The sequence below is a fragment of the Cryptomeria japonica genome, chromosome 7, assembly GCF_030272615.1.
Source record: "Cryptomeria japonica chromosome 7, Sugi_1.0, whole genome shotgun sequence".
Lineage (NCBI taxonomy): Eukaryota > Viridiplantae > Streptophyta > Pinopsida > Cupressales > Cupressaceae > Cryptomeria > Cryptomeria japonica.
In genome coordinates this window covers 764,593,702-764,621,675 of record NC_081411.1, presented here as the reverse complement: position 1 = coordinate 764,621,675, position 27,974 = coordinate 764,593,702, and the positions used below count along the sequence as shown (strand labels likewise).

At 36.9% G+C, this 27,974-nt stretch overlaps 1 protein-coding gene across 3 annotated transcripts in view; it reads right to left on the bottom strand.

The window, feature by feature from the left end:
- Positions 1-221: 221 nt before the first annotated feature.
- LOC131059931 (lysine-specific demethylase JMJ703) overlaps positions 222-27,974 on the bottom strand; it is a 73,527-nt gene continuing 45,774 nt past the window's right edge. For all 3 annotated transcript variants that reach the window (XM_057993001.2, XM_057993000.2, XM_057993002.2), the window contains exons 11-12: positions 1,201-1,398; positions 222-1,082 (exon numbers count right to left, since the gene is read on the bottom strand). In XM_057993001.2, coding sequence (XP_057848984.2) covers positions 681-1,082; positions 1,201-1,398 — 600 coding nt within the window. In that variant the 3' untranslated portion in view covers positions 222-680. The remainder of the gene's footprint in view (positions 1,083-1,200; positions 1,399-27,974) is intronic.

Here is a 27,974-nt window from a genome sequence, read left to right as displayed (position 1 = left end):
CACACTCCAGCATCAAAGAAAATGACTTTTGTCTGTAATTATGCCAAAGATCACAAAAACTACTCATTTTCAGATATATACGACAGCCAGGCATCTTCATTAATTAACTATGATCACTGCGACAATTTTGTTTATTTCACTTTATATCCAAACAAGGGGAAGCATAGAAAACAACAGGAGATATTAAATGCTAGTTCATTTTTGGAAAAATACATATCGAATAACTAGATTAATCATACTGCTTACTTATATATTAAAAAATAGTGTTCGCAAGTGGTATAACCAAATTCCTTTAGATGGGTATATGTTTGTGGTATCTATTTAGTTTTTGACGGAGCATCTTTGGATATACAGTTTCAAGATTCATTACATCACAAATCAAAGGACGTTTTCTATTTACATTCTTCGCAAGAACGTAACCTTAGTGGAATCTACATGAACCAAGCATCTTCACCCCTGAACCAGGACCACTAGGACAGACTTAGTAAATTCACTTTGCGTACTTCAGCCAACAGGGAAAATCATGTCATGCTTGCTTAAATCACAATGTTCTGTGGTTCAGTATATTGTGCTTCATTGAAAAAGAGATTTGTAGTGATACACGAAAAATAATACGAGAATATTCTCGACTCATTTTGGAGTGTGTGTCATGCCGTGACATCAAGAAAAAAAATTAATATTTACAATTTCTTAAGCTCTTCTGCAAGGGCTCTAAAAGCTGCTTTCCAATTTGGGCTACAAGCTTCGCCACTTAAAACTTTATGTAATGTCCATAGTTCATTAGGTCTTGCTCTTTTGAATAGTTTTTCAAGTACAACATAGACATTTTCACTCGAGGACAGGCTTACAAGGTTGGGCTCCTCTCGTGCTTGTTCGGTCTGAGTTAATTCATCCTTCTTGTCAATTTCAGAAGGTAAGTCCTCATTTGGAGAAATATTTGAATCCTTAAGAATTCCAAAATCTGCTTCTTTATAATGTTTCACAGGACTTCCGCCTCTGCCAACACACTTCACCTGACTTGTACTGGACCTTGCTGCCCAGTAGTCAGTACATTTATGACCATGGTCAATTGTCTCTATTGCCTGTAAGAAATTTCCTCAGTACTGGAAAGACAAAAAAAAATTACCAAGCTCCAGAAATAGGATGTAACATATTGTAAGAATCTCATGCCTAGCTTAATTCAATCACTATAAAACTTACATGAACAACTAAAGGTGATGTAAAGCCAAACATTTCAAGTCCATTAAGACTCTCAGGAGGTGGCAAGTGAGGAATGCTCTTTTTTCCGATGCTTCGCTGCCGTGTGATTTCTTTGTTCAATCTCTCCACCACTAATTCCCAGCACTTCTGAATGGATATATGCATGAATACTTCTGTCGGGTGTCCTGCAATTGTGACCTGCAAAATTTCCATAATTATAGATTCCTGAATTCCAATCACCAATGATGACACTTGTGATGATTGTTCAAGTCCATTCAATAGCATCACCTACTCAACAAAGATTTTCCACCTATTTCTTTTTCCCATGGAGATTAACATAGTAGTTTAACATCCATTCAACGTCATTTCATTTTTCATGCCAACATTGTCCAATAAATATAGCAATATTATGGCCATGAAAATAGAAGTAAACAAAATGATCTAGTAACCAAAGCCTGCAATAATTTGAAAGAAACATTTTTGGAAGGCGATGAAAGCCAGCTTGAACACAACCCCAAATCTGTCTCATCTTGACTCTCATTTTACCTCCCAGCTAGCCACAGGTTTACATCAGTTACTTCCAATGCATATGCATCATCATTTCAATTTTCATGTTACCATTTTCTTAAAAAATATACCAATATTTGACCATGAAAATTTGAAGTAAACAAAACAATATAAATTTCTAACAAGTAAAGCCTGCAATTATTTGAAAGAAGCATTTTTAAAGATGATGGAAGCCAAGTTGAACACAACCCCAAATCCGTCTATTTTTACCTCCTTGCTAGCCAGAGGTTTACATCAGTTGCTTTCAAATACAAATATATTCATGTGGTGCATGCACAAACGCACAGGAATGCAAAGAAGAGATTGGAGAAAAATGCAACACTCGTATCTTCTGACAAATCAAAGAAAATTATTTAACAATGTAAATATTTAAATGTGATAACTAAACTTCCTTTGTTATTTGTTGAGTGGGTTTATAATTTTTCCCACCAAACATTAAGAGATCATTTTTTTTGCAAATTCTTCAAATGGACAAGCTATATAAAATAATAATTGGATGTCCACCAATAACCCCAAAAAACAGTCTTTTTTTTTTTTTTTGGTAAATAAATTAATAATTAATTTTAAAATAAAAAGTTGTATGAATGTCTTAAAATGCAACACTCGTATTTTCTGACAAATCAAAGAAAATTATTTAACAATGTAAATATTTAAATGTGATAACTAAACTTCCTTTGTTATTTGTTGAGTGGGTTTATAATTTTTCCCACCAAACATTAAGAGATCATTTTTTTTGCAAATTCTTCAAATGGACAAGCTATATAAAATAATAATTGGATGTCCACCAATAACCCCAAAAAACAGTCTTTTTTTTTTTTTTTGGTAAATAAATTAATAATTAATTTTAAAATAAAAAGTTGTATGAATGTCTTAAAAAAACAATTTCCACTGATATTTGCTTAGAGCATCAAAAGTGAGACCATCGTTGGAATACAAAGCTTACCTTCTGTAATAGTGTTATTAAAGCTAATTATTAAATTATTGCCGGTTACATTCTCTCAAATGTGTCCATAGCTCTCTTCTTAATATGGTATCAGAGCAACATTTTGATTGAGGGTTTTGGCCCAATCATGTCACAAATACAATTTGAAGGGCACAACATAAGCTTAGTGTAGTAGATAAACACAAATCTAGTCACCAGTTGCAGACATCTGAGCAAGGTCACAGATTTGTCAGTTGCCAATCACCATGGGAGTTGCCAAAATTTGCACAGGCTTTTGCAGTCGTAGCCAATCAAGGATTTGCACAAATTATGCAAGCGGAGAAAAAAATCACGAAAGTTCGAAAAATCAACACACAGCTAGGGCATGTGTAATACCAGAAATTTCAGGTAGAAGTCTGCATTTAAATAGAGTTTTTTGGAAATTTCTAAAAAGGATTTTAAAAAAATTGACTAGTTTATTTCTTTGGGAGAATTTAAGTATATTTTTAAGTATCAGGAAAGGGTTATTTTCTAATTTTCTTTTTTTTATATAGAAAAATATTCTTGTCTCACTTTCTACACTTGGAAAGTAAAAATCCTCATGCAGTCAATGAAAAGAAACTTGCGGGGAACAGTAAATCAAAATGAGAAATCACCTACAAATTCAAATAAATTTCTGGGGACAGGGTAAAACTAAAGTCATTATAGGTCTTGCTTTCTCATAATTTGAGTTATATCATATACATCTGGAAAAATCATTCAAGGAAATATATGGAAAATCTGAATAAACTGTTTGGATCAAAAGTGGTTAATGCAAAGTTTGCTTTAAAGCTTCAATTATTCATATTCAAGATGGTTGAGAGAGTTACTGTGTCTACCCACATAAGTAATCTGGGATCTCTTATTAGACAACTAGCAGAAGGAAACGCTATGGTAGATGAGGAGGATGCCAAAGCTATTTGTTAAATAATCTGTCTTATAAATATTCCAATGTCATTTTCACTCCCAATCAAATGTCTTCTCAAACGTTGGAAGATGTGATTTCAACTCTCTTTGTTGAAGAAAAGAGAACAATTACAAGAAACAAAGAAGATAGTCTTCAACCTTAGACAGTTCTTTATTCAAGAGTCAATCATAGACAATTAGATAAAGATGAAGGGAAGATTGATTGTTACAACTGCAAAAAAATAGGTCACACAACCTTATTATTGTATAATTTGGGCCAATGTTCTCTCGAGAAAGCTTAGAGATGAACCAAATGTACCTTATGTAGTCGTTCTTGAAAGTCCACCAGATGCTAATAGTGGTGAAGAGTTTATATATTATATATATTAAGAAATGCACTTTGAAGAAAGGAAGGAATCTACGCCTAAATAGTTCAAGGGTATGTGGATCTTAAGAATTATACAGTGGTCAAAATATGAGACAATTTGATGGAGCGTTATGGATATAGATCAACATGAATGGTTGTCCAATAATTTGGGAGGTTCATAATTTGGGAGTTTGGGGTCAAGGAATCCACGGACTCAAAAATTCAGCTCAAGCTAAACTTTCACCAATGATATGAGGCAACCTATTGGAGTTCAACCTAGTCCAAGAATTGTTTTCAAGGGGAAGCTTCTAAAAAATATGTGGCTTTGTTTCTATTTTCTAGCAATGGGTTTTGTCTTCAATTAGTTAGTTTTTTTCTTCTGTACTATAAGCCTTACGAGGTATTAGAAAATAAGGCTTTACCTTTTGTAATAAAGTCACTTTAGTGACTTAGTAGTGTGTTATAAAAGTTAGTTATTAAGTTATTATCGATTACATCTCTCAAACTCTATGTAAGGAGATGAACCCCTTTTGTAATCAAGACACCAATATCTCAATTATATTATTATGTTACTAGTTCATCCTTGTTAACTAGTTAGTTCGAGTACTATCCGCTCCAAATCCTAATCCTGGTCAATTGTGGATTTTTCCCAAATGAACCCAAGTGTCTCCATGTCGAATCAAAGGGCATTGACAGATTCCACAACAAATTTTGCTACATTGTTTTAAATTGCATTTTGCAAGGGTTATCTATTTTCCTTATCATGGAGCTATGAGACAATTTCCTTGGACACAAACCCTTGAAATATAATCACGACTGAATAAGTAAGAAATATAATTGTGCGATTGGGTTTTTACCTCGTCTTCAACCCTTGTATTTTATGATTGGAAGTCAATCTTGACGAGCCCAAAAAGTTGATGATTACCAGTAAGGTTTAACAACATTGAGCATTTACACAATTTAATATAATCACAACATTTATAATACCTTTAATAACAAACACTACATATTTTAACATAGTCACCATAGCATATAATTGGATTTCAATATGTTTATTGTCGTAACATAGTGTTAGCACCCCAACATTGTCTCTTTAATTTTAATATGTATATGGAAGCTAATTAAATTAGCACACAATATTATAATTATAATGCAATGCAAAGATACCAATTTGTTGCTTGTAAAGGTCGGGGAAGGGTACAGTCCAGCCTAAGTTCAAGATCCGGATTCAGTTCCCTACAGGTCCGGACAGGGTCTTGTCAAATGCTTGTGGATCCATCTTGGGAAACCCAAGTGAACCCGAGGCATATTTGGCAGGCACGCACACCACATCAACGAATCTCAACATTTTTTTTTTTAAATTCCCCTAAAAAGTGCAATTCGCCCCCCAAATCCCAAAATGTGTTATACTAACATCGAAAAGGAAAAAGCATACTCAATTTTCTATTGTGAATAAAAAACAAAAATATTATCCTCCATTGCTGAACTTATTTTCATGCTTGCCATTGCATGAATAGAGTTGAAGATTGATTGTTGAGCACTCCAAGTTGGTTGTTAAGCTAATCTATTGAATTTGCAAAAGCTTAATTGTTGTCAAAGAGATCATAGAGGAAGATTTCTTCAAAAGAGGTAGATTTTTTTAAGTTTTTGGTTTTCCCCTATATTTTGTTAACAAATGAACTTCTTGTTTTAATTTGAAGTTTTTGGTTTGTGGTTATTCTACTAGGTAAATTAACTATTAAGTTGCATTTATACATTTTCTTTTTCAAATTTCATTTGTTCAATTCTTCAAATGTGTTTTTTATTGAACTTGTCTTAGGTAATACAATAGAAAACTCTAGCTCTGTGAGCCGACCTCACTTCAAAAAAAACCCAAACTCCAGGTGATGGGGGTTATGTTTAGACTTGTGGTGAATGTGAAGTTAGATATTTGAGCTCATATAGTCGAGTAAAAATCTGTTTGTGCAAGATCCCTGCACAATGCATCAAAATTTGTCCAAGCAAAGGTGCTAATAGCATTCCAAAAGCACAAGTCTTGGTATATATTGAAGAGCAGGAAAAAGTAGATCAAGCAGCAAGCCCTAAATCAAATTATCTTTTGCTAAAGAAAGGATCTTAAAGGATGAAGCCCCCTTCACCGCCTTCTCATTTTCAACCTACTAAGAGCCATCCATTTTTGTCCACACCTAAAAAAAATCCTATGGCCTCCACAAATAAGAAATCAAAGGGGCCATTTAAAATGGTATTTTGAGTCTAAAGAGATTGTGGATCAAAACATATGGAGACGTATCTATGTGAATGGATTAGCATTCAAAGTTGTTCACTCACCATATTGGCAACAAATGGTGAAATCAATTAATGAGGCATTACAAGGGTATAAGGGCCCGAATTTTTAGGTGGTGTGTAGCACCTTATTGGAAAAAGAGGCGAAATTTGTAGAGGAATCCTTGAAGCCCATAAGGAGTTTGTGGCTGAAACAAGACTGTCCATTGTTTCTAATGGGTGGAAAGATACGAAAAATCGTCTAATGATCAATGTTATTGCAATGTCCCCTAAAGGGGCAATGTTTTTTAGAGCAATGGATTGTGAAGGGGAGGTGAAGAATGGTACATTTATTGCTAACATTCATTGTCAAGCCATTGAGGAAGTGTAATGTCCCCTATTAAGATGTAAGAACCCTACTGGTTCTAACTTCTCTGAAATGCTAATTCTAATTTGTTTTTGTATTTTTCAATAGTTTTGGATAATTTAAGGTAAAAAATAGCAAGTTTGCCAGATAAGAAATGCACATAAAACTGAATTGAAACGAAATTGAGAGCAACTGTATTTGTATTATGAATAGGATAACTGCTACAAATAATTCTAATGCTAATTGCATACCCGTAGGTACTCAGCTTATTTTAAATAAAGAATTCTAGAGTTTTCCAACCAAAACTGGGAAACTAACCAAAATGAGTGTACAAGTCCAAAATATGAATTCTCTAGGCCAGAAAAGAGATGAAACCTCTTGATAATGTTGGACGTTGGGAATGGAGCAAGTAAACTGCAAATTAGGTAGGCGTTCCAGCCTCCCAAGCAAAACGCCCTCTTTCTAGACCCCACGTTCCAAGTTTGATTTGTACAGCCAGCAATGGAAACTTGTACAGCTGCTTATTGGAATAAAATATGCTACTAATTGGGGTGTCTAGCCTAAATTGCTCTTTCCTTATTGAAAAATCTGCAATATCTGAAATAAAGAATCTTTGTTGAAGCACAATAAGACTCCTGAATGAAGCCTCCACAATTGCAATAATTCAGCTGATATTCCACAACCTTGCAATCACAGATCCACGAAGAATTTTCGTTCTCCAATGGCCAAACCTCTGAAACCCTTGTCAAGGAATTCCATAGAGCAAAATAACAAGCAATGTCAAATAATCAATAATAGAGTTTGAATTGCCTTCTTTTTCCTTAACCCCCAAATGGCGCGATTTCCAAAAAGGTATGCCCAAGGTGCTTTTTTTTAATACATTAAATGTATTTTAATCACTTTTCATAGTTTTAAAATGTATTTGGGCGAACTTTTATTCAAGTGATTATAAAAGTCACTGTATAATATTTAAGTGGCTTATAATTTTAATAGTCACTTTATGACTCTATAATATCCATATAAGTTAATTAAATAACTTAACCACTAAAATATTAATATCTCCCTCAATATTCAATCTTTTGACGTGTCGTCATGTTGGTTAACAAAATTTTCTTTTGATGAAAATGAAACAATCACAACTCTATTGCCCCTTTAAAGAACAAAACAGTAACCAAACAATTGGGTAAACTTATGAAAGTTTCCCTCTGAATTTTCATAGGTACAGCTCCCTCTTAGATTTTCAATGAATGAAAACAAGAAAATAAACTATGCATATACTTTTAACCAGAAAGTACCAAAGGCATTTCCACATTTACACATCACTATGTTGTAAACGCGATTTTTAGAAACAAAACTGAATCTTGACTCTGGGGCAGAGTTGTGTAACTCTGTGTTTCCCTAAACTGTAGTTAGCTGATTTGTGGCTATATATATGTTTTAAAAAGACTGTGAAGGTCCGAGAATTTTTGGGCTTCCAGACTTGATATACTTTATTTTACAGTTGCATAATATTTTGAAAAGAAAACACTCATAGATAAATGAAAGTGAATATTTTGGAGTTTCAAATCTGTGTTTGATGAATGAAGTTGAATTTCTGTTGGAATTCATTTATGTCGAAATGGTCTCTTGTTTCTTTAAAAAATGTTATGCATTTGATGAAAAATTTAGTCTGAAAGTTTCTTTTGAATGAAAGGGTGCGAGACATAACAAAGCCTGTGAGCTTTGTCATTTGAGAACTGTATTTCTAAAAATCACGTTTACAACATAGTGATGTGTAAATGTGGAAATGCCTTTGGTACTTTCTGGTTAAAAGTATACGCATAGTTTCTTTTCTTGTTTTCATCCATTGAAAATCTAAGAGGGAGTTGTACCTAAGAAAATTCAGAGGGAAACTTTCATAAGTTTACCCAACTGTTTGGTTACTGTTTTGTTCTTTAAAGGGGCAATACAGTTGTGATTATTTCATTTTCATCAAAAGACATTTGTTAACCAACAGATTTTTGGCAACTCTGTTGGGGAACAAATTGAGTTAAGATCAATCGCCCGTAGACGAGGATAGTGAGTTACCCCATTAAGTTATCTCTTTTGGTGTGTAACCAGTTCTGTTAAGACAAATAAGGAGATATAATTGTCTTATACTGCAACAGAATGGAGTCTAGAAGATATACCAGATCCTTAAGGAGAGAAGGAGTTGTTGATCCTATTTTTCAGGAGTTACAAAATCTGAGTTTTCCATCTACCCCTCCTCGCGTAAGGCAAGCAAGAAGCAGATCTCCTTCTCCCTCTCCCAAACCTTTCACATCACCTACTTGTCAAGCCCTAATCTTGCACGAAACTGCCTCGCCTATTGTTATCAATCTTGGACCTTTTACTCTTCCAATGGCTCAACCTTGGGGTGCTACTATAGGACCCCTAAACTTGGGGCTAATTTGAATGCCTTACCCAAAGGAGCAAAACATAATTTGCCGAAGTTCAATGGAGATGGGAAAACATCAATAGATGAGCATTTGAATGCTTTTAATGTAGCATGTGGTGTATTAGATATTCAACATGAAGATGTGGCTGTGAAACTTTTTGTACAAACCTTAACCAATGTTGCAGTAGAATGGTTCTATCATATTTACCCAACGGTTCAATTGCCACTTGGGATGATATGAGAACAAAATTTGAAGCTAGGTTCAAAAGTGCAGAAGATGAGCATTCTCTTCTTGCTCAGCTGACTCAGTAGAAAAAACAAATTCATGAACCTATGAGAGAATTTGTGGCCAAGTATAATAAGAATGTTAATAAAATTCCAGCAAATAAAAGGCCTTCTGCTGATAATCAAAAGTCTTTCTTTTTCAATTCAATGCCCCCTGATATAGGCTTTCATCTCAGGAGACAAAAGGTAGCTGATCTGGTAGTGGCCCAAACATTAGCTATTGAGTTAGAGGATGATTTAATCACAGCTGGAAAATGGAAGAAAGAGGTTCAAGCACCAAATGCTCAGCCTTCAACTTCTTTTGATCCAATGATACAAAGATTGGTCAATGATGTTATAGCATTGAAAAGACAGTTGCCAAAAGCTAATGCCCCTTTCCAACAACCTTACCAAGATATTCCCAGAAGAAAATACAACCAGCCAACGAATGTTGGTAATAAGGCATTACAACTCCCACCTACTCAGCAGAGGCTTGCTATTGAACCTCCTCCTGTAAAAGGCAACATGTGTATCTTTCATTTGACGAATGACCATGATGGAAGTTCTTGTCCAGAAATGATACGTTATGCGTAAATGACCAATACAAGAGAAATGGTGGAAGAGATTTCAGATGATGGGAGAAATTCTGAGCAGCCTGGCGACTCTGGAATTCACTTCTTGGAGTATGAATCAGATTCAGAAAGATATATTGGTTACTTTAGAAGATCCTTCGTGTGTTGTATTGACTAGGAATCAACGCAATCTCAGATCCACAAATGATGCAGCCTCTTCGGAAGTATCAATCAAAGGTAAGGAACTTCAAACCCGAATCTCGGACAGTAGTTCAAAGGTTCAAGAGGTTCAATTGTTAAAAAGACCCAACCCCGATGTTTCATTTGATATTGTGGAATTTTGTAAGTCATCAAAGATTCAAATTTCTCCTGCTGAATATCTTAGGTTGAATCCCAGAGAACTAGACAAATTAATAAAGTACGTCAAGGGTGAAGATCCTCAAATTGAGTCTAGCAGTCAATATTCCATTAATGTTGAGTCTTCTGATGTTGAAGTTCTTGTTTCGTTGTTTGAGTCGGTTGTGCTAGCCCCTGATTTGATTGCTAATGAACCCAGTGATTCTCCTCCTCTACTTGACCCAAATCCCAATCCATTCTATGTGTCTTTGTTGATCAATGGTCACAAGCTTAGTGATTGCATTATAGACTCTAGCGCATCAGATAATATCATGCCTTTTGCAGTAGCTAAAGCTTTAGGCCTATCTCTCACCAAGACATTCGGTAGATGCTATTCCATGGATTCAAAACAAATCCCTTTGCTTGGTCAAATTAAGGATGCACAAGTTGCTCTAGCAGCTCATCCTAATAAAAGGGTGAAATTGACTATCCTTGTGGCTGATATACCTGCCAATTATGGCATGTTGTTAAGCAGAACTTTTTGTAAAGACCTGGGAGGGGAGATTAAAATGGATTGGTCGCAGGCAACTATTCCAATAGGAAAACAAAAGGTGGCGTTGCAACCTGAAACTAAGGCAAAATTTACTGTGTTTCCTTCTGATGATCCTAAGTCTCAAATATTGTATCCAGAGTGTGATTTCGGTAATTATATGATTTTCTCTGACAACCGGGGCAAAAGCCCAGTACTTGAACTTGATTACTCTAATAATCTCTGGGTCATGGAATTTGATGGTAATTGCTCGTCAGCTGGTTCAGGTGCAGGAGTCGTTTTGATTTCTCCTAACAATGAAAAGTTTCCTTTTGCTTTTAAATTAGAGTTCAAGAACACTAATAATACAGCAGAATATAAAGCTCTGTTATTGGGGTTAGAGGAAGCTAAAAGTAAGGGATAAAGATGCTTCAAATTAAAGGGGATGTTGAGTTGATTGTTAAGCAAGTGAGAGGTATTTTTACTACGAAGAATGAAAGGCTAAAGCATAACAGAAATAGGGTATGGGATGAGATAGAAAGTTTTGAGGCAATTTCAATTGAGGCAATTCCTAGAGATCGGAATACCCGGGCTGATTCGTTAGCTGTATCAACTTCTCTTTTACTTCCTCATCTTGATTTTAAGGAAGAAACATATAGGATTGAGGTGGTTTATCGTCCAAATGTGCCTGATAATTCCGAGTCTTGGCAAGTATTTGAAAGTGACAAACAAATTGATAATTTTCTACGGAGTGCAGGAATGAAAACTTTCTTTGAAGGTTTTGGCTCTGAATGTAAGGAATTTTGTCTTGAACCAAGGGACAATCCTGATAATGACATTATTCAATTAAAAGGGAACAAAATTCCCAAGGGTCTAGTGTCCCTTGAACAATTGTTTGATCGCCATGATAGGTATACTGGAAGCAAAAATATGCCCAATTCCAGTGAATCGGGAGATTATGAAAAGGTGAATATAGGGGATGAGGCTAACCCAAAGTTTGTTAATCTGAGAAAGTGTTGCACACCTGAGGAAAAGCGTAGGTTTATTAACCTTTTGCTAAACTATAAGGATGTTTTTGCTTGGTCTTATGATGACTTGAAGAACTTCAAGGAAGGTCAGTTCCAACATCATATTCCCCTCAAGCCAGGAGTGAGACTCCTTTCAGGCAAAAATTGAGAAATTATAATCCTAAAGTTGCAGATGCTATCTTTAAGGAGGTGGACAAAATGCTCCAGGCAAGGATCATATATCCAATACATCATTCAACTTGGGTAGCGAACATTGTCCCAATGCGCAAAAAAAATGGGGAAATCAGAATTTGTGTGGATTTAAAAAATTTAAATCAGGCCAGTCTCAAAGACAATTATCCCTTGCCAGTCATGGATCATATCCTTCAAACCGTTGCTGGATCAAAGATGATCTCAATGTTAGATGGGTTCTCTGGTTATAACCAAATAAGTGTTGTTGAGGCAGACCAACATAAGACCACCTTTACCACTCCATAGGGAACCTTTGCATACAACCGCATGCCCTTTGGCTTAATAAATGTTGTCACAACCTTCCAGAGGGCAATGAACCTCTCTTTTGGTCATTTGATTGATAAAATAATTGTTATTTATTTGGATGATTTAACTATCTTTTCCAGGAGAAGAAAGAACCACTTGAGAGATTTGTGGATTGTCCTGCAGAGGTGTAGAGATCATGGAATATCTTTGAACCCGAAGAAATTTGTCTTATGTGTTACAGAAGGGAAGCTATTAGGGCATCTCATCTCAAAGGATGGTATCAAAATTGATCCAGACAGAGTAAGAGTCATCCAGCAGTTGACTCTTCCATCCAACAAAAGTGGCGTTAAGTCCTTCTTTGGGCAAGTTAATTTTCTCAGAAGATTTGTGCCGGATTTTGCAGGGATCACTAAACATATTGTGGGAATGATGAGTGAAAAACAAGTGTTTAATTGGAATGAAGAAGCAAAGAAGGCCTTTGAAAAGGTGAAAGAGGCTATCGCCCAGGCACCTACCTTGGTCAACCCAAATTTTCAAAAAGAGTTCATTATTTACTGTTATGCCTCTTGTTGTGACCTTTTCACAACATTGCCCCATTGCAAATAGGAACCCCCTTTTTTTAGACCCTTTCGGTCTTTTGGCTTTGTTTTTTGGGTCTTTTTGCAGCAGTCTCTCTAGTCTCTTTGCTTTGCAGATGTTTGGGGGGTTGAATTGGTCAAGTCTGCTTTTCGTTTGAGTGATTTTGGTGAAGTTTAGGGCTTGTTTTGTCAATTTTAGGGTTTCTAACTTTAGTCCTAGATTTTAGGGGTTTCTGCTAGGGTTTTGGAAAAACTGAACATGGAACTAAAATCAAGACTCTTCGAGGAGCCTCCCAGTGAAATTTGAGCAAAAACGGAGCAACTTTCTATTTTTAGAAAGTTCCTATTTTTTAGAGATTTTACTGAGCTCCGAAATGTCTTCATTTTACCAAAAATCAAACTTACTATTTTTAGTAATTTCTATTTTTAGTAAGTTTCTATTTATAGTAAGTCATTCATGTGTCCTATTTTGGGGTCTACGTTCTAAAAGTTTCTATTTTTATAAATTTTATTTCTAACAGGACCATTCAAGCAAGCAATGAAGATCAAGTATTCACGACTACTTCTAAATCCGGAAGGTTTGAAAAGCAGATAGAATCAGTCAAAATTGGCTAAGTATTGGAAGCCCATTCTTGAAGTGGAAAGCTCGAGAAATTTGTCTAAGTTTGGGAAATCACCTCTGTTGATTTTATACTTTCAGATTAATGTAAAACTTAGAAATCAGAATTTAGTTTCTAATTAATTTGTTTATGGTAAATTTTTAGAGATTTCTAGATCTAGGCATAGCACAGAAATGAACAAATAAGAAAACACAATTACCCTGGGAAAACCTCCTAGGAGGAAAAACCCAGCCAGAAAAGATCCTCAGATCTGATTATGGATTATATTCATATAATGATTACAACACTTATCTCAAGTACTTGAAGATGTCTGAATGTTTGCTTTTAGGGCTGATGAAATCAACAACAGGTCTGCACTTTCATGAGCATCAGGTCTGCCCCTTAAACACACCAACCAGTACTTAGGCTCATACCCTAGATCTGCACTTTTACTTGAGACTGGGCTGCAACTTTAGCACCTTGATTCTGGAATAGTCCGCCTTCCTTTATAATGGCATTTGCCCTTAATGTTAGCACTTTCGATGGCAGAGATAATTCTGATTATTCCTTCTTCAATCTTCGCATTTAGGCAGATGTATAATTCGCACCATTAGTAGATGTATAATTCGCATCATTAGCAGATGTATATTTCGCATGAGGGATGTATTGATTGTGTGTTTGAATGAGGTGAAGATGACTTTATTTATATGGTGCAAGATCTAGGAATGTCGGCTTATGATAAATTAATAACCTTTAATTTATTTGTCTCTTTTACCAAAATGCTTCATAGGGTCAGCCCTATTCATGGGAGCACATTACCTTGAATGTAGCGTGAGGTTTTAGAGGTGCAGTGAGAGAGGGCCCAGCCCTATACGTTGAAGAAGGGACTGGCCCCTTGGGCGGATTCCAATGTTGCCCAAGGCAATTGGAATCCGCCATTCCCTAATTACAATCAACAACCTCAAATCCATTTATGGTAGCTTGATCCGGAAGAAGCTCAGAAATTCACCTAAGTCGGGAAGAAGAAAGGAAATCATGAATTCCTCCACACATGGAAAAATTCGCCCTACTCCTCAGGAGGGTGCCAATGTGGAGTGGTCAGGGAAGGATAGAAAAGTTGTGAATTCCTTGGCTTAGGTAGATTTCCGCCTTAGCAACTAGGAGGGCGCCAAAACAAGGGAGACAAGGAAAAGATTGCAAAACAAGTGAATTCCTTCCCTAGTGACAAATGTCGCCTAGGAATGGTGGAGGGTGCCAAAGTGAAGTGGTCAGGGAAGAATTGAAAGAATCATGAATTCCTCCACCTATGTAAAAATCCGCCCATGAGTGAGTTAAGGCGCCAAAATGAAGAATGCATGGAAAGTGTGAAAGATGATGAATTCCTCCACCTGTGCAAAATTCCACCCTAGCATTCTAGAAGGGGCCAAATCCAAGGGATGAAGGAAAGTCCAACAAATCATGAATTCCTCCCCTTATGCAAAAATCCGCCCCACTCCTCAAGAGGGCGCCAAAATGGAGAAGTCAGGGAGGAATGGAAAAGTGTGAATTCCTCCTTCATGGTCAAAATCCGCCCAAGCACTGTGAAGGGGCGCCAAAAAGAAGAATACATGGAAAATGTAAAAATCATAATTCCTCCCTCCTTGAGGAATTGCGCCCTGGCCAAGGAAGAATGTTGAAATGGCTAAGTCAAAGAGAAACAAGGAAATGATGAAATTCCAAGACATAGGGAATTCCATGCCTAAGGTGGAAAACTGAAAATTTGTCTAAGGCATGAAAATCCAAGGGTCAAGGAGGAAATTGAAGGTTAGGAATGGATTGAAAAAGCAAAAAATCCCCTCGGAAAAAATTCTAAAAAATCCATTTTTAGACACCAAATCTCGTCTGAATTTCAATTTTTTTGCAGATTTGGATTCGTAGGAGAATTTTCTATCTCCTAGACCCGAGATCTAAATTTTAGGAAAGTTCCTAAAAAATTGGAGATGTGAAAAGTTGGTCAAAAAGCGCTCCCTACGGACATGATGAATTCAAAGAACACAAAAATTCCTTCCTCAAGGAACAAATTTCCAGAATTTCTTCTCCAGTTCCAAAATGTACCCAAGGTTGGAAACAAGACATAAAAATCAAGGTTCAGGAAGAAAAATTCAAATTTTAAAAAAAATCCTTCCTTGGGGAAGAATAGCACCCAAGAAGAAGAAATTCCAAGAAAGTGGAAAAATTGACTAAGTGTTGGAAATTCCTTCCTTCAGGAAAGTGAAAATTGACTAAGTGTTGGAAATCCTTCCTTGGGGAAGAATAGCACCCAAGAAGAAGAAATTCCAAGAAAGTGGAAAAATTGACTAAGTGTTGGAAATTCCTTCCTTCAGGAAAGTGAAAATTGACTAAGTGTTGGAAATTCCTTCCTTTAGAACAGAATTCTTGGGAAATGTGAAATTTGGCTAAGGCATGAAGGAATTCCTTCCTCAAGGGGTAAAGTATAATCAAGGTCAAATTGAGGTTGAAGAGGAATTTTTTCTCCACATCAAAATTCCTTCACCATGGAGAAAATGCTCCGAGAAAGGAATGGGCGCCAAATGAAGGTAAGGAAGGAATTTTCCTTCCAAGATGAAATTCCTCGATGACATGAAAATTCCACCAAAGGAAGAAAATGAAAATTCCAAGGCAAGGAAGGAAGAAGGAATCAAAGATGAACAAAACGAGAAAATTACCCTCGGGAAAAATTTTGAAAAATCCATTTTTGGGCATCAAATCACATCCAAATTTCAAAATTCTTTCAGATTTGGATTCGTGGGATAATTTTCTCTCCTGGAACCTAGAACCCTATTTTTGGAAAGTTCCTAAAAAATAGGAGATGGTGGAAAATCATTAAAAATCTCCTCCAAAGCAAGGAAAGTTCGAGAAACTTCAAGAAAAATCTTCATGGATCAAATTCTTCTCTCCTGAAGTTTTCTCTCCCCAAGGTTTTCTCACCAAGTGGCAACCGAGTCAACACACGCTGAATTAATGAAGCATCTCTTTGCATGCAGCCGTCACATTTATGGCATTATGGCATATTCTTCTGCATGTAGCCGTCACATTCAAGAGATGATGGTGCATTTATGGCATCATGGGCGATTTTTTGCATGAGGGTACATTCATTGCATAGTGGGCACTTTTTGAATGTAATGGTTAATTAATGCTTTATGGGTGCCATTTTTGGCAGGATTGTAATTAATTGTATATGGGCTTTATGGGGTATTTATTGTTGATTCCCACCTTGTCGCTTCTTGAGTGGAGAATCTTTTGGGGAAACCCTAATAGGGTTTGCATGTTATCATAGCTTGAGGCCTATATAAAGGGGTGACCCCCCTCATTTGTAAAGGAGGGAGATTTGTATGAAATTGTTGCGATAAGTTTTTTGAAATAATAACAATGAAAAATTGTTCTCTAATGGTGTCCACTTAAGTTATTTTTCAAAACTTGCATGGTTTCACCTCCCTCACTAAGAGTAGAATTTTATTTTCTCAATTGTTAGATAAAGTGCTTTGATTTCAATGGAGAATGTAATGGTGTTTGATGAATTCCCATGGTTCATACTTTTTGCATCTTACTAACTGTAAGTTGCAGTGTAAAGTTAGCCTGAACCCCCAAATTTATGCTAAGTTCAATTGTGAATAGTCGTTTGGATTGGCCGTGTTGGGTATTCAAATGCACTTTCTCAATGCGAAAATCCTTCAACATCCTCAGAAAATTGCACTGGTTCTTGTGGAGTTGTAGTTGATCTTGGCGAAGCAGAGCTTGGTTTATTTGGAGTTCGTCCACTAGAGCACTATCTATTGATATCACTGCCCTTAGGAGTAGATTTAGATCCTTCTAAACCCTTTCCCCTTTATTTCCAGTTCAGTTCGTTTGAAGCAAAAGCATCATAGAATTGCTATATTTGATGATGAAGTTCCACGCCACAACAAAGAAGTGAAAGAATGATCCAAACGTAAGGCCCCTTGGATTACCAGCAATCACATCAGCCAACTGAGTCACGTCTGTAGCATAAAGGAACCTTGGAGTCGATTGTTTGAACTTCTTGCAATCTTAGCATGCAATCGCACTTTGATCAAGAGAGAGTGAAGTGACCGTTAGGTAACTTTATTCTGTGTCTGACATAGTCATAAAAAACACGTCAACACCTCCGAACATACCATGTCTGGTATTCTTCTGCAAAAGAATGAACTGAATGATGAAGTTCCTATAGCCTTCATGAGTGTACCGCATAAGAAACATGAACTCAAATATTCTTTGATCGAGAAGCAGGCATTTGCAGTGGTTAAAGCCATTAAGCATTTCAAGTATTATATCCTGCATTCTCATTCAACGGTCTTTGTACCTCATTCAACGGTGTTTGTACCTCATTCAACAAGAGGTTGGTATGAATAATTGTGCTACTTGGGTTTCCAAAATACAAGAATTTGATCTAGAGATCAAGCCAACCAAGCTAGTGTGAGGTCAAGGCTTATGTCGGTTAATAGCAGAGAACAGAGAAAATGAAAGGGAAGAATTACCGACGGTCTTATTGGTTAGCCTACAGGACCTGTGGTATATGGATGTAGCTCATTACCTGACATATGAAGAATGTCCAGATCATCTTGCCCCAAGAGAGAAGAAATTTGAGGTTAAGGCGGCAAAGTATGTGATTTTTGATGATGTTCTATACAAAAAGGGCTTGGATGGAACCTTTCTAAGGTGTGTGGACAAAGATCAGCAAGAAAAGCTTTTAAAGGCATTTCATGATGAGGCATGTGGTGGTCACTTCTCATCCACTGTCACAACTTTCAAAATTCTCAAAAATTGTTATTACTGGTCGGGGATGTCTAAAGATGCATATAAATGGGTAGCTGATTGTGAGAAGTGCAAACTGTTTTCTGGAAGGCCAAAGTTACCAGCGCTACCACTAAGACCTATTGTTATAGAAGAGCCCTTTAAGCAATGGGGTTTAGATTTTATAGGACCTCTCACACCTAATTCTAGTGCAAGGCACACCCATATCCTAACAGCTATTGATTATTTCACTAAGTGGGTGAAGGTGACTCCAGTGAAGAGAACGACTTCTGAGGTTGTATGCAATTTCCTCAAAGAAAACATATTGGTGTGTTTTGGTGTTCCTCAAAAGTGTGTGACAGACAACGCCACTTATTTCTCATCCTCAGAGCTGGCTATGTTTTGCTACGATCATAGCATCACACTTTCCCATTCGTCGGATTACTATCCACAGGGAAACGGACAAGCAGAGTCCAGCAATAAGAATTTGATAGCTATAATGAAGAAGTTGTTGAGTGACAATGCTAAGGATTGGCATAAAAGGCTCTATCAGGCACTTTGGGCTGACAGAACGTCACCAAAGAGAGAATAGGAATGTCCCCTTTTGAATTAGTCTATGGGATAGGAGCCCAGTTATCACTTCCATTGGAATTATCAGCAGCTAAATTGCAAAAGGTGGTTGAGGATCAGTACTTTCAAGACTCCTTGGAGAAGAGGATAATGTACTTGACCAAGATAGACGAAGAAAGGAGCGAGCTGGTAGATCACATTACAACTCATCAAGCTCGTGTCAAAAGGATTTTCGATCAGAAAGCCAGACCAAGCAAATTTATGCAAGGAGATCAGGTGTTACTATGGGATAAAGGAGAGAACCTAAAGGAGCTCATGGGAAATTTGACTCTCTCTGGAAAGGACCATTCAGAATCCATCAGGTATTGGGGCCTAGCTCTTTTAAATTAAAATACCCAGATGGAACAATCTTGCCTCTATCCTATAATGGGCAAGATCTAAAACTTTATCAATTGTAAAACTGGAATCCCTTGTTATTGTACAGTCTTAGTTTAGTTGTTTTGCTCTAGTGTTTTGGTCGCATGAGTTTTGGCTTGTCTCGATCCTTCTTTCTTGTGTTTGTAAGTTGTTGTGTAACCAAAGATTCTAAGTTCATTTCCTACTCCTTTACAGTCCCGGTCATAGCCAATTGTTACCCCCTATTTTTGCACTCATTGATTTTTCTTACATTGGTATATTTGTGCCAAGATAATGTGTGTTTAATTCAGCATAATTAATTCTCTTAAGTCATCAACTTTCTGCTTTAAGTCTATCTCGACCAATGCGTCTCTATGTCTAAGTGTTCACGTCTTTGAACCTGGAGTTTAGTTCAAGAGTTCATCGGCTCATTGAGTCTTTGTGTGTATTATGTCTTAGTTGCGGCAAGTCTAACTTGTGCAGAAAAGTCTGTGTGGACAATGAACTTGAACCTTTGAATCTTTGTTGGTTCAAGAGTTCAATGTTTCTGGAAACATCCTAAAAGCAGGAGGCCAAAGGAGGGAAATGACCAGCATGGAGGAGGATATTCCAGGAATCTCGGCGATTTATTTTAAGGAATTCTCACTTAAGGAGGTAATCATTTTCTTGATAAGAGATCGTGCAAAGTATTTTGTAATAAAAGCATGTGTCAAAAGTGTCACTTCAGCAATAACTCGACACGAATGAATGAGATGTGGTAATCATGAAACCGAGTTTTAAGTCATTTATATCGACCTCAAAAAGATTTGTATCTTCATGGAGAAGCTAAATTAGGGAAGGTGGGAGTTCGGCGGTGGAGGTAATTTTCTCACTTCTCAAGATTAGCAAACACTCAATTGCATGAAAGGTGAGTTAAAAATCTTCGTCGTCTCTATCATTTTCGTGCCTCAAGAAGAAATTGGGTAATTTTTGTTGTAGTAGTTGTAGTGGATGTGTCATTGCAGTCTGTGTCAGTGTGTTGAATTTGAGTAAAATTTGAAAATGAGGCCCTTTCCACCAAAGTTAGGGCCAAAATCGGGTCTCAGTTGTTCTCTCCCAGAATTTGGGGACACATCCTTAGCTCATGCTGATTTGAATGAATTCTTAGAAAGAGCTAAGAATCCCTTTGGTTCACCCATGATGGAAAAGATTGTGAATAGTGGGTTAATAGAAGCTATTGGTTTTCCTCTTGCTATACAGTGCCCGAAATTAGTGCTCTAGTGCATGGGTAGGTATGACTCAGAACACAGATGTATTAGAAATGCAAATGGGGGTGTTTTATTGAATGTAAATAGAGAAATTGTTATGGGTGTTTTATTGAATGTATGAGGACTGGATGATGTCTTGCTTATTATTCTTTTTGTAGAAGCTTCCAAATGGTGTACATCAACTATTCGTGATGCAGCGCCTAAATTAATTTTTTCAATGGTGAAATCATTTGCTAAAGGATTTTCTACCTCTTTATTTGAAACATGAACTATTTCAGCAGTCCAATTGCCAGTATCTTGATCAAAATCCATTTTTGAAACTGTTTTAAGCTTTTTGGACTTTGGATTCCTTCCCAAACATTTACTGACCATATCCTCAATGGGAACTGCAGTAGGAACCACATTTCTCTTTTTTGTTGTTGAGAGCAGTTTCTAACCAATGAGGAACACTAGAACCTGTATCCTTCTTTGTTTGGGATTGTTCAACACCAACATTTGCTAAGATCAATGAACCTCCAATATCTACTTCTTCTTCGGGCTTCTCAGTATCACCAACTTCTATGGTGGACATCTCGGTGTTTTGCTCTGTCATTATATTCCTGACCTCTAGGAACCCTTCTAAATCCACCACTACTGTATTTTCAAGCAGCTTTTTGCTCTTGTTTTTGGTTTTTGATCTAGTGATACAGGTTGGAAGCTGGCCAACAAGGAATTTCTTCGAACCTCTGGTAGTATCTGCCTCAACTTTAACTTTGGTGCCACCTGCAACACAAGTTTTAACAGATTTATTAGACAACATTTTGAACTGGAACAGGAGAATCTTTGATTACTAGCTTTCCAAGTCTCTGTTTTCGTAACCACTGCTCAGTCCTACGAATAACAGGGAATGTTCTCATTTGAATTTGATCCTCCTCTTTCTTGTCCCATTCTATTTCCGGAATTGGGGAACCCTGTACTTTCTCAGCATACTGCGGATCAATCAAATCCTCGCCATTATCTACAACCCCTATTACATTCATTTTGAGTTGAAAGGTATTGATCTGATCCATCGTGAACCTAGAAAATGTTCTCCTCCTTACTTCAAAGTCATCGTTGCAATCCTCCCAGAAGTCCTCAAGTTGTGGGATGTGAGAAAAACCTTCTTTGAGAGCTAGATGTGCTTGAGCATAACCTTTGCTGTCAAAATTAGGTCGAGTTGTATAATATTGAAGATTGAGCTTTTTGAAGTCAACCTCTAGGTTCAACACATAAGAAAAAGTTTTGCAAAAATAATAACCCAGTTCAACTGGGAAAGAAACACCCGAATCTTGCCTGGCTAGTATCCTCTTATCAATGTGAGCACGCTGCCTACAAAGTTCAATCAGCACGAAGCGGTCAAGGGCAAACCTCAGTAATTTAAACGGTTCTCCTTCGAACCCTCCAACTTTGATGTAAGTAAACCGAGGATACTGAATAAAATAACTCCCATATGTGCTCATTAGTTGCATAGCTTCATCAAATAGTCTTTTGTTTACATTCCCTTGAGATTCATTGATTAATCTCCCTACAAACACATCATGAATCCTCCGGAAATTCTCGTGGCACTTTTGCAGCTGAAGGTGTGGATGATAATCATAAATCTTCATTCCATCGACCCATTCCTCATGATACAAATCGGGCCAAGGCCTGACACATGCCAAGCAACAGAACAAATATGAAGACATAGAGAAGTTTTTACTCCCAAGGCAGTTACTTAGTCCTTCATGTAACCTTTCAGCAATTAGTTCTGCCCAATCTATATAGTGCTTCTCATCTAATATGACATAAATGAAAAAGTACATCCAGCCTTCCCAATAGAATGCCTGCTGGCGCCCTTTTGCCTTGTGCAACAAAATGACAATGTCCCTTACCTCCCTGATCAAGTGCTCTCTGGTTAAGGGTTTGGGTAACCTAGAACCACCTTTCTGAAATTTCAAGAGCCAATTCCTGGCTATGACACTCCTATGCTAGGACTTCTTTTCTATGAAGAATCCATAGGACGTGGTTATCGTCCAGTCCTCATACGGTTCTTTAGCAGGGATTTTCAAAACAGCCATAACAGTTTCTCTATTTACGTTCAATAAAACACCCCCATTTGCATTTCTAATACATCTGTGTTCTGAGTCATACCTACCCATGCACTCGAGCACTAATTCTGGGCTTTGTATAGAAAGAGGAAAAATAGTAGCTTCTATTAACCCACTATTCACAATCTTTTCCATCATGGGTGAACTAGAGGGATTCTTAGCTCTTTCTAAGAATTCATTCAAATCAGCATGAGCTAAGGATGTGTCCCCAAATTCTGGGAGAGTGCAAATGAGACCTGATTCTAGCCCTAACTTTGGTGGAAAGGGCCTCATTTTCAAATTTTACTCAAATTCAACACACTAACACAGACTGCAATGACACATCCACTACAACTACTACAACAAAAATTAACCAATTTCTTCTTAAGGCACAAAAATGACAGAGACGGCGAAGATTTTTAACTCACCTTTCATGCAATTGAGTGTCTGCTAATCCTGAGAAGTGAGAAAATTACCTCCACCGCCGAACTCCCACCTTCCCTAATTTAGCTTCTCCATGAAGATACAAATCTTTTTGAGGTCGATATAAATGGCTTAAAACTCGGTTTCATGATTACCACATCTCATTCATTCATGTCGAGTTATTGTTGAAGTGACACTTCTGACACATGCTTTTATTACAAAATACTTTGCATGATCTCTTATCAAGAATATGATTACCTCCTTAAGTGAGAATTTCTTAAAATAAATCGTCGAGATTCCTGGAATATCCTCCTCCATGCTGATCATTTCCCTCCTTTGGCCTCCTGCTTTTACGATGTTTCTTGAACCATTGAACCATTGAACTCTTGAACCAACGAAGGTTCAAAGGTTCAAGTTCATTCTCCACACGGACTTTTCTACACAAGTTAGACTTGCCGCAACTAAGACATAATACACACAAAGACTCGATGAACCGATGAACCGATGAACTCTTGAACTAAACTCCAGGTTCAAAGACGCGAACACTTAGACATAGAGACGCATTAGCCGAGACGGACTTAAAGTAGATAGATGACAACTTAAGAGAATTAATTATGCTGAATTAAACACGCATTATCTCGGCACAAATATACCAATGTAAGAAAAATCAATGAGTGCAAAAATAGGGGGTAACACTTCAGAAGCTAGGGTCAACACTGAATAACCACCATGTGTCGAGGTGCCCTGACTAAAAATATTACAACTGCCAGATTGAATTACTATAAATAGTAAGTCCCTCAACTAAGCCCATACACTGACTACAAAGGCATTGGAACTGAAACCAAGACTGAACTGAAGAAGTGGAACTGAAACTGAGACTCTCTATCCAAAATGTTAGCCTATGAGAGTCCAAAATAATAGGCTAACCCATCAACAACTGATGTTGACTAGAGTGGGGGCATTACATAAGAGGCTGCCAATTCTTAAAGAGCAACATGCATTACTACTTATTATGCTACATTCATTACATATTAAATAACTACGGTTGCTCATAGTACAACTGATATTGTCCTTATTCAAGCTCTAATCTTAATCCCTTCTAATCCTCAGCCCTGGATGGGGATTTCCTTGTCCAGGACGCAATGACACCACCTCCAAAATGCAACCCAGATTTCAGGAACATCAGTCCATTCACCCTCGGGGCTCATAATGCGGGCCAGATTTCAGCTTCATCAGTCCATTCACTCTCGGGGCTCATAATGCAGCCCAGATTTCAGGATCATCAGTCCATTCACCCTTGGGGCTCATCTATTTTTGGGATGGATTTACTCTGCCTCTCCTTAACAAAACCATGCCTCGCCTTGAAGAAGGATTAGAATTGATTACGTAATTGGGCTGTGAGTACACGAACTTCTAATGTATCATGAATAAATATGTAATTAAGTATGACTGTCATACATATTGCAGTCTATATTAATATTTCTATTATATTCTGCATAAGAACAATATTGGGCTTCATATATTAGGCATACATATTAAGCACATCCCCATGCATACCACCAAGAACAAGGATGTTACTGCCTGTAACTTAATAACAGTTCTGATCTCATCCGATCGATGGTGATATCATTGGATGCTTTTGATTTCTTTCCTTTATATCTCTCCATGTGAAGGAGAGGTCACACCTCTTCATCATGTATGCCCTTTGGCAAGAGACATACCATTTCACCATTAGCACCCTTTGAAAGAGTGCAACTCTTCATTATTTCTGCCCTTTGAAAGGGACACACCCTTTCACAATCAGACCTGCACTTCTTATTTAAATCAGATCTACAATTCCGATTCCCCAATTATCACCCCTTCAAATGAGTTCTCTTCTCCCTTTTATACCACCTCATATTTGGGGGAGTCACAATTTATCATTTTATGCCTTTTGACCATTCATTAGCTTGAATCAAATTTTAATTATATTCAATTACATTCTTTTATATTTTAATTTTTTTCTTTTTTGTAATTTTAATTTCATTGTTATTATTTATTATTATATTATATTTCAAAGTGGGAACATTACATGAAGAGGGCCTTCAAATGTTGCGTAAGTTATAGCAAACAATGTCAAAAATTGTAGAGTGGCTAGTTTATCGGTTGAGAGCATTATTTTCACACATTTTTTGGGGACCTTGTGATGTCCACTTCCTCAACCTAATGCTACAAAAAATTGGCACCAAAATTGATTGGATTAAACAAGTGTATGCTGAGAACAAAGAGATCCAAATGTTCATCACCAACCACCATATGTCATGAGGCATATTTAGTACATTCTTGAAATTGGAGTTTTTGAAGGTAAATTAAATAATAAATATGTTTCACTTTAAGTAATTTTTTTAATTTTAATTTTTTTATTTTGACTTTAAACAAGGTGCTTGTAGTCAGCATACAATGTCGATTGTTATGTTCAATAATATTGGTTATCCGACTATGTATTAATTGTTCAATTGTTTTTCATTCTCAAGTAGATATAAGCATCAATTGGTTGACAATTGTGTTCCTCTTGACAATTGTCGGGTCATTTAAATATAGTGTGTATGGTCAAGGAATTAGTATGCTTAGTCAAATCAACTTGGATCCTTGGCTGATCATATCAAGTCTTCTTGTATAATAGTTTCATGTGCGAATAAAGATATATTTTACTCTCGTTTAGTATGCATTGTCATCTCTAGTATTCATGTATTTAATTTATCAGATATAGTAGGAAACATTTGCCATTGCTGCCTTAAAAGAAATTGGGTCAAATCTTTTAGATCCCAATAAAGGCGAGAAGAGGCCACAAGGTGGTCAAGACCAAGCGATTAGGTAATCTTTAAAGATTGTAGAACAAAGAGAACAACGAAGAAGATTACAAGATGTTAAGTTTAGGTGATCAGATTGAATAGACAAAATTTACACAATTACACAAGGGTTACCCTGGGAAAACCTTCCTCTTGAAGGTGAAAAACTCAGCAAGAAAATGTCTTTATTATTTCAATATTATCTAGAGACTTTTACAATGATTTGCTTCACCCTAGAAGCTATATAAATCGCTGATAGAGAATTGTGAATCTGCTGGAGATGAATGTGAACTGCTGTAGAATAGAAATACTTCAATCAGCTAGATCCAAGAATGATTGAATTGATTCAGTCTGCTGTAGATAATGATACGATCTGCTTATATGATTTGAACTGCCGTAGGATGAGGATGGTTCGATCTGCTTGTGTCACAAATATTCAATGCCTTTTTAAAGGGAGAGAAAAATCATATATACTCGATAAGATGTCCCTTTGAACCAGCACGAATTTCTCCAAGAGTCGGTCCATATATCAAACATCTCGTCTCTTCACACAGATTGGTTATATTCCAATCAACACGTCTTATGTTTCATAATTAAGAATTAGTTAACATGATTTATGATAGAATCGATTAAGATGTGAATCGATTCATTACAAGTACATTTTAATTATTCTTTAATCACAAGTTTGATTCAACATAATATAAACTAATCAGATAAATAAATTGTCTAAGGCCGATTAGGCCAATTAGACAATTTAGTTGTCTAAGTCGGTACAGAAGAATACCGACCGACGCTACTACATCAACACTCCCTCTTAGCTAGGGAGGAATCCTTCTCAATGTCTACAAGTAACATCACCTCATTGTGACGTTTGACCTCAATGGCTACACCCATATGTAGAAAGGAAAGATATCACCTCATCGTGATATCAACCACCATGGCTACTCCCATGGATGATGAAAGAATAGATATCACCTCATTGTGGCATCAACCATTATTGTGAGATAGTCACCTCACAATAATGGTACTATGCACAAGTGTTCATCATTGTGAGATCGTCACCTCACAATGAGATTCACCATGGCTCATCCCAAAGGGTGAACACACAAGTACAAGACAAAATCATCACGGACTCTCTCACGTGATGTTGTCATGGCGTCACACACATGACATCCACCATGACTCATCTTAGACGGTGGATCCACCATGGCTCATCCCAGAGGATGGAAATAAGGGCTTTCACCTTAAATCTCTCTCAAAGAGAAATGCATTAGCAGGAGCTTTCACTTCATACTTCTCTCTCAAAGAGAAGAATGCATTAGTATAAAAAATATAAATATATACATCAATGATGCTGAGACTCAATCTCAGCTAGGGCTTCATTCTCCACCATACCAAACTTTTCTCGAAAGTATGCAAACTTTACCCTGGAGAGAGGCTTGGTGAGAATGTTTGCCTTTGCTCATCAGTACTAATGTATCTCAACTGAATAGTATTCCTTTCCACCATGTCTCTAACATAGTGATACTTGATCTCCACATGCTTTGATCTGTCATGAAACACGGGATTGACAGAAAGCTTTACACAACTTTGATTATCGCAATGGATAATTGTAGGCTCATTTGGATCATCATCTTCTTCAAGTTCATGAGTCTCCCTCTGAATCTCAGGAGTATGGTCATCTTCCATATTTTGAGGAGGCTCTTGATCTTCACTATCTATCTCATGGATGCCCTTGGATTTTCTGAATGCAACATCCTCTTCAAATGTCACATCCCTACTTAGCTCAATCAATTTCTGCCTTGGAATGTAGATTTTGTAGGTTTTTGATGTTTCACTATAGCCTACAAATATTCCCTTCTTGCCAGAAGGTTCCAACTTTGTCCTTTTATCTTTGGGTATATGTATGTACATTGGACAACCAAAGATCCACAAATGGCTTACATCCGGCTTCAACCCTATGAATGCTTCTTCGGGTGTCTTATTCTCCAAAATACGGTGAGGGCATCTATTTTGAATATAGACAGTAGTTCTAGAAGCCTCGGCCCAAAAGGAGGTTTGAAGATTTTGATCATGGATCATGGCTTTGGTTGCTTCCACAATAGTTCTATTTTTCCTTTCCACCACACCATTCTGTTTGAGGATTATAGGGAACACAAAACTCCCTCTTAGTCCCAGCTTCAATGCACAAATTACAGAAGTTACCGAA